General features: G+C 46.0%; 2 protein-coding genes across 3 annotated transcripts in view; one reads left to right on the forward strand and one right to left on the reverse strand.

The window, feature by feature from the left end:
- The window catches only part of NLGN2 (neuroligin 2), a 216,303-nt gene extending 210,823 nt beyond the window's left edge, over positions 1–5,480 (forward strand). For both annotated transcript variants that reach the window (XM_077261497.1, XM_077261498.1), the window contains 2 exons: positions 255–1,044; positions 1,466–5,480. In XM_077261497.1, the coding sequence (XP_077117612.1) occupies positions 255–1,044; positions 1,466–2,309 (1,634 nt within the window). In that variant the 3' untranslated portion in view covers positions 2,310–5,480. The remainder of the gene's footprint in view (positions 1–254; positions 1,045–1,465) is intronic.
- Positions 1–14,135, reverse strand: part of FGF11 (fibroblast growth factor 11) — a 1,303,510-nt gene that overhangs the window by 672,869 nt on the left and 616,506 nt on the right. The window lies entirely within an intron of this gene.

Consider the following 14,135-nt stretch of genomic DNA (forward strand, 5'->3'; position numbering starts at 1 on the left):
CTATGACAGGAATGTGAGGCATCCTAGGACAGTTTTCAATGGTCATCGCCTTTGTTAGGCAGCTTAAAATGGGAGGATTTTTTCCCCTTAGGAAGTATCACAATATCAGACTTCATTAGCGAACGTTGAGACTTCGATTCCTTGTAATCCCGATGTTTTTCTCTCCCATCCATCCCAGGACAAGTCCATTCTCCATGGCTTTGTAGGCACTGCCATCTGTCTCTCACATTAATTCTCTTTTCTGCTTCCTTCAGGACTTTTCCAGAAAGCCATCGCACAAAGTGGGACTGCAATCTCCAGCTGGTCTGTGAACTACGAGCCTCTGAAGTACACCCGTCTATTAGCTGCCAAAGTGGGCTGTGATTATACAGATAATGCCGAGATGGTGAGCTGCCTCCGAAGAAAGCCTCATCGAGACCTGGTGGACCAGGACATCCAGCCGGCCAGATACCATATCGCTTTCGGACCTGTCGTGGATGGCGATGTGGTCCCTGATGACCCAGAGATCCTAATGGAACAGGGCGAGTTCTTGAACTACGACATCTTGATGGGGGTGAACCAGGGTGAGGGTCTGAAGTTTGTTGAAGACACTCTGGAAAGTGAGGACGGCATTTCTGCCAGCTACTTTGATTTTACCGTGTCTAATTTTGTGGACAATCTCTATGGGTACCCAGAAGGAAAAGATGTTCTACGTGAGACCATCAAGTTCATGTACACAGACTGGGCAGACCGTGACAATGGTGACATGAGAAGAAAGACCCTGCTAGCTTTGTTTACAGACCACCAATGGGTGGCACCTGCTGTGGCAACAGCTCGATTCCATGCAGAATACGAGTCACCCGTTTACTTCTATGCCTTCTACCACCGATGCCAGGCTGAAGGAAGACCTGAATGGGGAGAGGCGGCCCATGGAGATGAAGTGCCCTATGTGTTTGGTGTTCCCATGGTTGGAGCTACAGACCTCTTTCCATGCAATTTCTCAAAAAATGATGTGATGCTAAGTGCTGTGGTGATGACCTACTGGACCAACTTTGCCAAAACTGGGTGAGATTTCTGGTTCTTGTTCCACCATTTATTTATCTGTTACTTAGAGGTCTTTTAGTAGGACATTTCTGCCAACCACCTCTTCACCTAATCATCTATACCATCACATCAGTGGAATCTAGCCTACCTACTTTGTAATACCACCATGGCATTAAGGACTAAGCCAATGTTGGTATACAGATCATCAGTGGTAAAGTTCTCCACCTTCTGGAGCTTTTCCATAGCAGTGTAAAGCCCATCTGAATAGTCAGCTATAGTGATGGCGCTTTGGCCCTTGATGATCCCATCAGATATTAGACCAATACTGGGGTACGTCTGGATATAGATAACTCACTCGCCAGCATACAATCGCCATATGTTCTCACCTTTATTACGCTATTGCCAGTGTCATCCTTTTTTATTGTCTGCATTTTCCTTTTAGGGATCCCAACCAACCCGTTCCCCAAGACACCAAGTTTATTCACACCAAGCCCAACCGGTTTGAAGAGATGGTGTGGACAAAGTTTAACCCGAAGGAGAAGCAGTATCTACATATTGGCCTGAAGCCTCGTGTCAAGGACAACTACCGTGCCAACAAGGTTGCCTTCTGGTTGGAATTAGTCCCTCACCTTCACAATCTCAATACGGTACAGCACCCCTCTACCACCACCAGATTACCCCCGTACAGCACCCGCTGGACACCCGGTTCCAGGACAAACAGTGGAAGTACAACGCGCCGCCCACACTCCACGCTTCCTCCTGACGGGGATGATGATGAGATGGTGGAACGGCCTCGATATTCTCCCTTCCCTGGCGACTCCCGTGACTACTCCACGGAGCTCAGTGTGACGGTAGCTGTGGGGGCTTCACTTCTGTTTCTCAACATCTTAGCTTTTGCTGCTCTTTACTACAAAAGAGATAGACGTCATGAACTGCGACAGCGGAGACACAGCCCTGGGCGTGGAGGTGCCCCCGGCAATGACCTGGCACACCATGGACCAGAGGAAGAGCTTATGTCCCTTCAGATCAAAAGAGCTGGTGGAGCTCCAGATCTGGAACCACTGAGGCCACATGATATACTGCGGCCAGCGTGTCCTCCTGACTACACGCTTGCACTGAGAAGAGCCCCTGAGGACGCTCCACTCCCGCCGCCACCTCCACCTCCATCCTCCGTTATGGCTCCAAGCACCATTTCGGGGCTACCCTCATTACACCCTTTCAATACATTCCCCACCACTGCCCACAACAATACTCTTCCTCACCCGCATTCGACCACAAGGGTATAGTGGTGCTAGGCGTCTCCTCCACTCACACGCTGCCCCCGTCTCCCCTTCTTCTTATGAACAGCTACGCTGGCTTTCTGGGCCTACCAAGCCTGAGCTGGATTTTGCCTTATGGCAGGGGATGGGGTAGATACAATGACTTGTTGTTTATAATGAGGGAGCAAGAGACGAACTACCCTCGCTCCCCCTGCCCCCCTTTGCCCACCTCAGGCTATAGAAACTGCTCCCAGTGATCAAACAACTGGAATCTCTGCCAACGTCATGGGGGAAACAGGGTCAAACAAAGGGGCAGATATTTAATGGGATTGTAGGGGAGGATACAAGTGTTTTGATCTAATAAATTATACCCCCTGCTTCTCTTTTTAGAAAGGGATGGGGGTCCGGCTATGGGAGGTCCGGCGGTCTAGGTGATTAGGCCCGCACCCTCCAATGACTCACTTCTACATCGGCTTTATTGTTTTTATTCCAGGACAAAGTTTATTTGATGGGAATGCTGCACTGGGCATGGGGCAACGCAGACCCCCACAGTCTGGCGAGTTCAATGCACTGAATCTTCAAGGACTATACTGCTCCCCAACAGCCGAAATGACCATCCACAAGGGAAGAGGGCAGGGGGTGAATGTATTCGGGAGGGTGGATGCATGACAGGCTAAACTGAAGCCCCTTCCTCCTAAAAACACACACAGTGCCAATGATCCCTTCCTCCTCTCAGACTGGGTGGGCCGACTCGTCAGTAACTTGGGAGTGTCTCAAAGGTTTGGAACTGTTCTGCCTCTCCACTGCCATAGTCCCAGGTGCCTGGGTAGAAACAAGGGGGGAAGGGAACTGTGAGTGCCAAAATAATCTCGTCTGACCAATCGTTCTTTTATTCTGATGTTCTATTTCTCATCATCGTCCTCAGTTCTGGGCTCAGATTTCTCGCGGATCTTCCCCGACAAGGTCTCTTCTCCGGCCCTGATCTCCTCACTTTCCGCCCATCCTCTCCTCCACTTCTTCCTCTACATTTACAGGCACCAGGTTCGTCACCAGAAGCACATTGAGACCTTACGTTCCCTGTGAGGATGTGGGTCTGACATGGCGAATAGGAAGCTGAGATGGCGGTAGGCAGCGATTAGAAGATCCTGGAGGACCAGATTCAGGGTGATCCAGTGTCCAAGCTGTAGGTCACAAAAAGATTTCTGTACATGAAATCGTCAGATGCTTTTGCTTTGTAAAAAGATCACAGGATTCCTGCAAGTTACAGCATTAGCGCATCAGATGATAGGCCGCCGAAAGTCCAAAATGTAGGGGCTTCCAGACTCTCCCAAACAGATCATGCCAGGAGGAAGAAGGATCCCGCACAGAGGAGACCGGAGAGGACAGAGGAGACCGGAGAGGACAGAGGGAATAGGAGAGGAGACAGGAGAGGACAGAAGACAGGAGAATACAGGGAAAACAGGAGAGGACAGATGAGGGGACGGGAGAGGACAGTGGAGACAGGAGAGGAGAGAAGGAACCGAAGAGGACAGAGCAAACAGGAGAGGACAGAGGAGACAGGAGAGGACAGAGGAAACAGGAGAGGAGCCAGGAGAGTACAGAAGAAACAGGAAGATAGAGGAGAGTACAGAAGAAACAGAAAAGGACAGAGGAATCAGGAGAGGACAGAAGAAACAGGAATCAGGATAGGACAGAGGAGACAGGAGAGGACAGACGAGACAGGAGAGGAGACAGGAGAGCATGAAAGAGGACAGGAAAGGGCAGAGGAGACAGGAGAGGACAGAGGAAACAGGAGAGGGCAGAGAAAACAGGAGAGGATAGAGGAGGGGACAGGAGAGGACAGAGGAAGCAGGAGAGGACAGAAGAAACAGGAGAGGACAGAGGAGACAGGAGAGGACAGAGGAAACAGGAGAGTACAGAAGAAACAGGAAGATAGAGGAGCATACAGAAGAAACAGAAAAGGACAGAAGCATCAGGAGAGGACAGAAGAAACAGGAGGAGACAGAGTACAGAAGAAACAAGAGGACAGGAATCAGGAGAGGACAGAGGAGACAGGAGAGGATAGAGGAGGGGACAGGAGAGAAGAGAGGATAGGAGAGGACAGAGGAAACAGGAGAGGACAGCTGAGGGGACACGAGGATGGAAGAGACAGGAGGGGACACAGGATGAGGCCATAACAAGATAGGCAGAAGCCCCCGATACTCACGAGAATGCCCGTTTTCATATCATGTGTATGGCCAGTTATATATTTTTGGCTAGTCACTGGCTTAGTCTGACCACTGTTAGATAAATACCATCATTGCTTATCCCTATAAAAGATGACTAGGACCTGAAGGAAAAACGGGCATTTGCCTGGGGACCTGGACCCTTTGGTAGGACATATCGAGATCCTAACCCTACGCAACGTGGCAGCGAGTACTCCTATTTATTAGTAAGGTCAGAGCCGCTTTCCTCAGGGCTTGAATACTCCGTCAGCCTTCATCCCTGATCCACAGAAGTTCAGTGGCCTCCACAGTTTTCCACCACGTAAGATAACCATCATCTCATCCAAGTGTTAAAATAGGAGGGGTGACATTGATTCAGCTGGTGTGGGCTGATGGCCGGTGGATCGTCCTCCGTGCTTGTAGGTCACTATTGACCATTTTGGCTTCTTCGGAGAAGAAATGATGAGTAAAGACTTCTGGGGGTCCCGGTACGGTGGGGGCTGCTGTAACTTGTAGGAATCCTGCTCGATGCTCCAATCACTGAGGCTGAGACAATGTATGTGCAGTGGGCTGCTGTCCGAAACGGCGCACCAGAGAAGCCCCCTACCCTCACTGACCTGAAGATTTATATTATATAGATTGTTCTATGATTAAAGAGACATATGGAATATATAAATATCTATAAAGTATATATGCACAGGATGGTCACACACAGATGTGTGTATATGGACACTATATACATGTACGCATGTGTGCGTACATAGATATAGCCGTCTGTGTCATTGTACTCTAATGGGCAGGGTACAACGGCGCAGACCACCGCATATCAACGTATGTGTGTAAATATACATGACGTGAAGGCACAGGAGATGCCTTATTGCCTTTCTAGGTCCTGGCGCTGAATTGGTTAACTACTGGCACTTTTTTTTCTTTTTTTTCTTTTCTTCTGTTTTTGGGATCTTGGACTGAAATAAAATGATAAATTTTGGTGACATTATGGTTGTATTTTTTCTTCTTCTGGAAAAAGGGAAATGATCCTGGAAATCACTAAGTCTGGATTTTCTGATCTGAGATGTAAGCCGTCCTGTCTTCATGTCTCGCCAAGTTCTTAGAGCAGATGAATGTAAGCCCTCAGCTCATGATTCCTAACTAAAGCTATTGGATCCTCGTACCGAACAAAAGTCTTTGAGAACAAAATAATGGAAACTATCTGGTCCTACTAATGTTTTCTATGAAAACTCAAGGAAGGAAGAAATTAATAATAATAATAAATTAGGCTCTGGTGTTGACCTAAGTTCTCTGATGACACAAGGATGTATGGTCTCAGGTCATGATGTTATTATTATTATTATATTAAACCAAAAAGAAGATGGACTCCAAGAGCTAAAAATTACAATTTTATTAAAGAACCATAAAAACAATACATACAAATAAAGTATATTAATAAAGACAAAGTTTGTAGTAAATAGTGGAGAAGCGACACTAGTGCCGCATACACATGTATCCTGCTTGAAACGTGTAGACCGTGACTCACAGCCACTAACCTGTCATTTAGTAAGATAATAGTTCACATATAAGAAGCAGGTATAAAGAAACAAGGCATGTGGTCAAGAAAACTTGAAACAATAAAAGGTGCCTAATGTCGGTAAAGTATAGCAGGGCAGCCCTATATGTGAGACCCAATTATCACATTTGTGTACAACTATCCTGGCAACAATAGCGTGATAGTTCACACATAGGGAGCAGGTACAGGGGGACAATAGGTGTGCACATAAGTCACACAGGACAATAAAGTGCCTCATGCATATTATGAAAGTAAATCCTAGTATCAGTGTATAAGTATAATAAGGAAAATCCCAAGCACATGGGGCGCCCCCCGAGGAAGCAATATTTGCGAAACGCGCGTCGGGGCTCCTCTCTTCCGCATACCGCTGCAGGGCGACTCTACGTGTGCATATATCTCTTCATTTGTAAGTACATCATAGCTTGATTCATGCATGTGCTTGGGATTTTCCTTATTATACTTATACACTGATACTAGGATTTACTTTCATAATATGCATGAGGCACTTTATTGTCCTGTGTGACTTATGTGCACACCTATTGTCCCCCTGTACCTGCTCCCTATGTGTGAACTATCACGCTATTGTTGCCAGGATAGTTGTACACAAATGTGATAATTGGGTCTCACATATAGGGCTGCCCTGCTATACTTTACCGACATTAGGCACCTTTTATTGTTTCAAGTTTTCTTGACCACATGCCTTGTTTCTTTATACCTGCTTCTTATATGTGAACTATTATCTTACTAAATGACAGGTTAGTGGCTGTGAGTCACGGTCTACACGTTTCAAGCAGGATACATGTGTATGCGGCACTAGTGTCGCTTCTCCACTATTTACTACAAACTTTGTCTTTATTAATATACTTTATTTGTATGTATTGTTTTTATGGTTCTTTAATAAAATTGTAATTTTTAGCTCTTGGAGTCCATCTTCTTTTTGGTTTATTATATATTTTGATGGCTGAGCATTTATTTGTAGTGCCCTCTCTATAGGTTTATATATATATATATATATATATATATATATATATATATTTATATATTATTATTATTATTTATTGTTATAGCGCCATTTATTCCATGGCGCTTTACAAGTGAGGAGGGGTATACATAATAAAAACAAGTACAATAATCTTGAACAATACAAGTCATAACTGGTACAGGAGGAGAGAGGACCCTGCCCGCGAGGGCTCACAATCTACAAGGGATGGGTGAGAATACAGTAGGTGAGGATAGAGCTGATCGTGCAGCGGTTGGTTGATCGGTGGTTACTGCAGGTTGTAGGCTTGTCGGAAGAGGTGGGTCTTCAGATTCTTTTTGAAGGTTTCGATGGTGGGCGAGAGTCTGATGTGTTGTGGTAGAGGGTTCCAGAGTATGGGTGATACGCGAGAGAAATCTTGTATACGATTGTGGGAAGAGGAGATAAGAGGGGAGTAGAGAAGGAGATCTTGTGAGGATCGGAGGTTGCGTGTAGGAAAGTACCGGGAGATGAGGTCACAGATGTAAGGAGGAGACAGGTTGTGGATGGCTTTGTACGTCATGGTTAGGGTTTTGTACTGGAGTCTCTGGGCAATGGGGAGCCAGTGAAGGGATTGACAGAGGGGAGAGGCCGGAGAATAGCGGGGGAACAGGTGGATTAGTCGGGCAGCAGAGTTTAGAATAGATTGGAGGGGTGCGAGGGTGTTTGAGGGGAGGCCACAGAGCAGGAGGTTGCAGTAGTCAAGACGAGAGATGATGAGGGCATGGACTAGGGTTTTTGCAGATTCTTGGTTGAGGAATGAACGGATTCGTGCAATATTTTTGAGTTGAAGTCGGCAGGAAGTGGAAAGGGCTTGGATGTGTGGTTTGAAGGAGAGATCAGCGTCAAGGATAACCCCGAGGCAGCGAGCTTGTGGGACTGGGGAGAGTGGGCAGCCATTTACTGTAATGGATAGGTTCGTTGGGGGGGTCACGTGAGATGGGGGAAAGATGATGAATTCTGTTTTGTCCATGTTAAGTTTCAGAAATTTAGCGGAGAAGAAGGATGAAATAGTGGACAGACATTGAGGGATTCTGGTTAGTAGGGAGGTGATATCTGGTCCAGAGATGTAGATCTGTGTGTCATCAGCATAGAGGTGATACTGAAAGCCATGAGATTCTATGAGCTGTCCCAGGCCAAAGGTGTAAATGGAGAAGAGCAGGGGCCCAAGGACTGAACCTTGTGGGACTCCGACAGAGAGGGGGCGAGGTGAGGAGGTGGTGTGTGAGTGGGAGACGCTGAATGTCCGGTCTGTTAGGTATGATGAGATCCAGGATAGGGCCAAGTCTGTGATGCCAAGGGATGAGAGGGTCTGTAATAATAGGGAATGGTCCACTGTGTCAAAGGCAGCCGACAGGTCGAGGAGGAGGAGAACAGAGTAGTGTCGCTTGCTCTTGGCGGTTAAAAGGTCAGTGGTGACCTTAGTTAGGGCAGAGATGTTAAGCAAAGCACTTTAATGATGTGAATATAATAGAGTATCAGGTTCAAATGTTAAACTAAGTTTGGGTTGACACATAGATGTATGGTATTAGGTGCTGAAAATGTAGAATATCAGGTCCCGGGATTGAATTAAGTATATGATAGCATAAGGGTGCAGTGGCCATATGTAATTACCAATTGGCTACATAGAAACCAATTGGCGGTAGTTTAGTACCCTGTTCAGACAGGGTCCTAAATATGCACAGAATGATCATTAATACAATTGTTCTGTGTGCATAAAATATTGTTCTCAGTAACACATGTCCTGTTTATATGAGGGTATATACATGTATACACTATGTTCCAAATTATTAGGCAAATTACATTTTTCTCGGATTTTCCTAAATGGTTGGTGCAAATGACAGTCAGTCTAATAAAAGTCATCACCCGTTAGATTATACATCAAATTTTATTGAAGAAACCTCCCAATGATAACAGTATAATCTCCACAATGAATTAAATCTCACAATGCGCTGTTCCAAATTATTAGGCACAGTAGAATTTCTAAACATTTGATATGTTTTAAAGAACTGAAAAGTCTCATTTGTGGAATTTGCAGCATTAGAAGGTCACATTCACTGAACAAAAAAGCTATTTAACTCCAAAACATCCTAACAGGCCAAGTTACATGTTAACATAGGAGCCCTTCATTGATATCACCTTCACAATTCTTGCATCCATTGAACTTGTGAGTTTTTGGAGAGTTTATGCTTGTATTTCTTTGCATGAAGTCAGTATACCCTCCCAGAGCTGCTGTTTTGATGTGAACGGCCTCCCACCCTCATAGATCTTTTGTTTGATGATCCTCCATAGGTTCTCTATAGGGTTGAGGTCAGGGGAAGATGGTGGCCACACCATGAGTTTATCTCCTTTTATGCCCATAGCAGCCAATTACTCAGAGGTATTCATTGTCATGCATGAAGATGATTTTGTTCCTGAAGGCACGTTTCTGCTTTTTAGACCATGGAAGAAAGTTGTCAGTCAGAAACTCTATTTACTTTGCTGAGGTCATTTTCACACCTTCAGGAACCTTAAAGGGCCCTACCAGCTGGTTCCCCATGATTCCAGCCCAAAACATGACTCCTCCACCTCCTTGCTGACGTCGCAGCCTTGTTGGAACATGGTGGCTATCCACCAACCATCCACTACTCCATCCATCTGGACCGTCCAGGGTTGCTCGACACTCATCAGTAAGCAAGACTGTTTGAAAATTAGTCTTCGTGTATGTCTGGGCCCACTGCAACCGTTTCTGCTTGTGAACACTGTTTAGGAGTGGCCGAATAGTAGGTTTATGCACCACAGCAAGCCTTTGAAGGATCCTACACCTTGAGGTTCGAGGGACTCCAGACGCACCAGCAGCTTCAAATAACTGTTTGCTGCTTTGTAATGGTATTTTGGCAGCTGCTCTCTTTATCCGATGAATTTGTCTGGCAGAAAACTTCCTCATTATGCCTTTATTTGCATGAACTCTGTCTGTGCTCTGTTTCCGTCACAAATCTCATCAGAGTATGATGATCACTCTTAAGTTTTCGTGAAATATTTAATTTTTTCATACCTTGTCCAAGGCATTGCACTATTTAACGCTTTTCAGCAGCAGAGAGATCCTTTTTATTTCCCATATTGCTTGAAACCTGTGACCTGCATAATAATGTGGAACATCATTTTTGAGTAGTTTTCCTTTAATTAGAATCACCTGGAAAACTAATTATCACATGTGTTTAAGATTAATTTCAGTGATTCATTGAGCCCTGAGACACAATACCATCCACGAGTTTATTTAAAAAACAAAACAATTAAATCTTTATGACACTTAAATCCAATTTGCCTAATAATTTGGAACACAGTGTATGTATATATGTACATGTATATGAGGGTATACAGGAGCAGTGTACATGTACATGAGGATGTAAAGGAGTGGTGTATATAATAATAATTTTTACTTTATATAGCGCTAACATATTCCGCAGCACTTTACAGTTTGCACACATTATCATCGCTGTCCCCGAAGCGGCTCACAATCTAGATTCCCTACCACTATGTCTTTGGAATATGGGACGAAGCTGGAGAACCTGGAGGAAAACCCACGCAAACACGGGGAGAACATACAAACTGCGCGGCCGAAACTCCGCCCCCTCCTCCCCGGACCTTGAAGCAGCGGAAGCGTCTTAAGACTGCTTTCGCTGCCAACGTCGGGCATTTTCTTCACAGTATGCGTCGGTACGTCGGGCCGACGCTAGTGTGAAAGTAGCCTTAGTAGATTGAACTGGATTCGTTGGGGAATTGGGAGCCAGCGGAGAGATTTGCAGAGGGGAGAAACAGGGGAGTAGCAAGGAGAGAGGTGGATTAGTCGGGCAGCAAAGTTGAGGACAGACTGGAGGGGTGTGAGAGAGGTAGCGGGGAGGCCACAGAGGAGGGTGTTGCAGTAGTCAAGGTGAGAGATAATGAGGGCATGCACAAGAGTTTTAATAGATTGAGGGCCGAGGATGGGATGGATTCTGGAAATATTTTTGAGTTGGAGGCCACAGGAGGTGGACATGCGGTTTGAAGTACAGGGCAGAATCGACAGTTACTCCGAGGCAGCGGATTTCAGGTGAGGTAGAGAGCGTGATGACGTTTACCATAATATATAGGTTGGGTAGGGGAGGTACGTGAGATGGAGGAAAGATGACGAGTTCAGTTTTGTCTACATTGAGTTTTAGGAAGCAAGAGGTGAAGAAGGAGGATATGGCTGATAGACACTCCGGGATTCTGGACATCGGGGTCAGAGAGGTGGATCTGAGTGTCGTCTGCATACAAGTAGTACTGGAAGACATGGGACTTTATGAGTTCTCCTAGGCCAAGGGTATAGATGGAAAAAGTAGGGGCCCAAGGGCAGAGCCTTAAGGGACTCCAACAGAGAGAAGGCGGGATGAGGAGGTAGTATGGGAGTGGGAAATGCTAAATGTTGGGAGGCATTCCAGGACAGGGCAAGGTCTTTGATGCCAAGGGTAGAAAGAATTTGTAGCAGTAGGCAGTGGTCGACTGTGTCGAAGGCAGAGGACAGGTTGAGAAGGAGGAGGATGGAGAACTGTCTGTTAGCTTTGGCTGTAAGTCATTAGTAATTTTGGTCAGGGCAGTTTCGGTGGAGTGTTGGGGGGCGGAAGCCAGATTGGAGGTTGTCAAGTAGAGAGTTAGATGAGAGGTGGGAGGAAAGTTGAGCATGGACATGCTGCTCAAGGAGTTTGGAAGCAAATGGGAGCAGTGATATGGGGAGATAGCAGTTGGGTCAAGGTTAGTTTTTTGAGGATGGGTGTGATGGTGGCATGTTTGAAGGCCGAGGGGAAGGTACCAGAAGATAGCAATAGGTTGAAGAGATGGGTTAGGGCTGGAATGAGCGTGTTAGTGAGGTCGGGGAGCAGGTTGGAAGGGATGGGATCAAGTGTACAGGTGGTGAGGTGATTTGAAAAGGAGGGGAGTAAGCTCTCCTTCAGTGATGTTGGAGAGGGAGGTTATTAGGGAAGGACAGAGGTCTGGTATATGGAGTGGTTGAGGTGGTGGAACAGTAAAGATTACATTTCAAAAAACTGACCGTCACATCCAAACATAGACTAAGTGTGAACAGGTGCTGAACCTAGAGTCACCAACTCATACAGTCAAGTAAATAAGGCAGCACACTGCAGCGCTGAAACATGCAAACATGAAAACTGAACTGCATTACTGCACTAGAAATATGAAAAATGAGAGCGTTTAGCGCATAAAAATGGCCAATTTTATGTGTACCTGGTAGCCACTTTAGGGCATATCTCGTATACCAGGTCCTACGCTTTCCTTTCCTCGCTGAGAATAAACGTCTCCATCTGAATGGGAACCTGTGAAACCTCTTCTTAGACTAACATTCTCTCTCGCTGTGGAGGGGTAACGGACCTATTGCGATTAAAACACCTGTGGCTAAGAGGCGGAGTAATCAGTCAGAAGGCTAAAGAATACATTTAAAAAAACTGACCATCACATCCATAGACTAATTTTTCATATTTCTAGTGCAGTAATGCAGTTCAGTTTTCATGTTTGCATGTTTCAGTGCTGCAGTGTGCTGCCTTATTTACTTGAGTGGAACAGTAAAGGTTTGACTTGTTTGGTTGATCTTATTTTTGAAGTAGGTGGCAAAAGTCCTCTGCAGACATGAGGGGAGTTGGAGGTGGCAGTGGTGGGCGGAGGAGAGAGTTAAATGTGCTGTACATACAAGGTTTGTGAAATAGTTCTGTTTAGCAGACGTGAGGGCTAATTTGAAAGAAAGTGTATCTTGTTTGAATGCAGTGAAGTAGTCTGGCAGGCGTGTTTTCTTCCAACGCCGCTCCGTGACCCTGGATGCTTGTCAAAGTTTTTTGGTGAGATTGTTATGCCAGGGTTGCCTATTGATTTGTCGCACTTTGCCCTGCATAAGAGGGGCGACTTTGTCTATGGCTGATGTGAGGGTAGCATTATAGAAAGTGGTGGCGCTGTCCGTGTCGTGGAGTGAAGATATGGAGGACAGGTAGAAGAGAGTCTGTGAATGTCTAGGCAAGGTTTCTGCGAGGATGTACTAGTGGCTGGACATGGGGGGAGGGTGAGGAGGACAAGGATGAGTAGGAGTAGATGGTGATCAGATAGAGGTAAGGGAGATGTGAGATTAGAAATGGAACATAGGCAGGTGAAGATGAGGTCTAGTGTATGTCCGTCTGTGTGGGTGGCTGTGGAGGACCACTGAGTAAGTCCAAAGGATGAGGTAAGGGAAAGGAGATTGGAGGCTGCTGGCTGGCAGGTGTCAGTAGGGATATTAAAGTCGCCCATGATGATGGAAGGGATGTCAGCAGAGAGAAAGTGAAGAAGTCAAGTGGAGAATTGGTCGATGAAGGCAGTGGCTGAGCCCGGTGGTCGGTATATGACGGCCATTTGGAGATTAGAGAGACAGTAGATACGGACAGAGTGAACCTCGTAAGAAAGGAGGGTGGGGTTGGATAGGTCTGAAGGAGCAGTTTTTGGAAAGAAGGAAACCCACTCCTCTGCCATGTCTGTTGCCAGAGCAAGGAGTGTGGGTAAATTGCAGGCCACAGTAACTCAGTGCAGCAGGGGAAGCCGTGTGTTGTGAATTCCGCTCTTGGGCTCCCTCCGGTGGTTGTAAGTGGCATTTTTGTGAATTCTGTTCTTGGGCTCCCTCCTGTGGTTTTGAGTGGTATGGCTGCTTCTGGGATTTAGCATCAGCAGCTGTTTTCACTGATCGTCTTTCTGGCTCGGCTATATTAGTCTGCCTGTTCCCTAACTCAATGCCAGTTGTCAATTGTTCCAGCCTGGAGTCACGGCTCTTTGGATTTCCCTGACACTCTGACCAGTTCAGCTAAGCTAAGTCCTTGCTTGTCCTTTTGCAGTTCACTTGTTGTGGACTTTGTTGTTCAGCACTTTCTATGTTTTGCTCATTTGTCCAGCTTATCAGTATGAACCTATTCAGCTAAGCTGGAAGCTCTGGGCAGCAGAGTTTGCCCTCCACACCTTTAGTTAGGTGTGGAGATTTTTGCATTTCTCGGCGGTGGACTTTTTCTAGTTTTTATTACTGACCGCACAGTGTTCTGTCCTGT

The sequence above is a fragment of the Ranitomeya variabilis genome, chromosome 5, assembly GCF_051348905.1.
Source record: "Ranitomeya variabilis isolate aRanVar5 chromosome 5, aRanVar5.hap1, whole genome shotgun sequence".
NCBI classification, from domain to species: Eukaryota; Metazoa; Chordata; class Amphibia; order Anura; family Dendrobatidae; genus Ranitomeya; species Ranitomeya variabilis.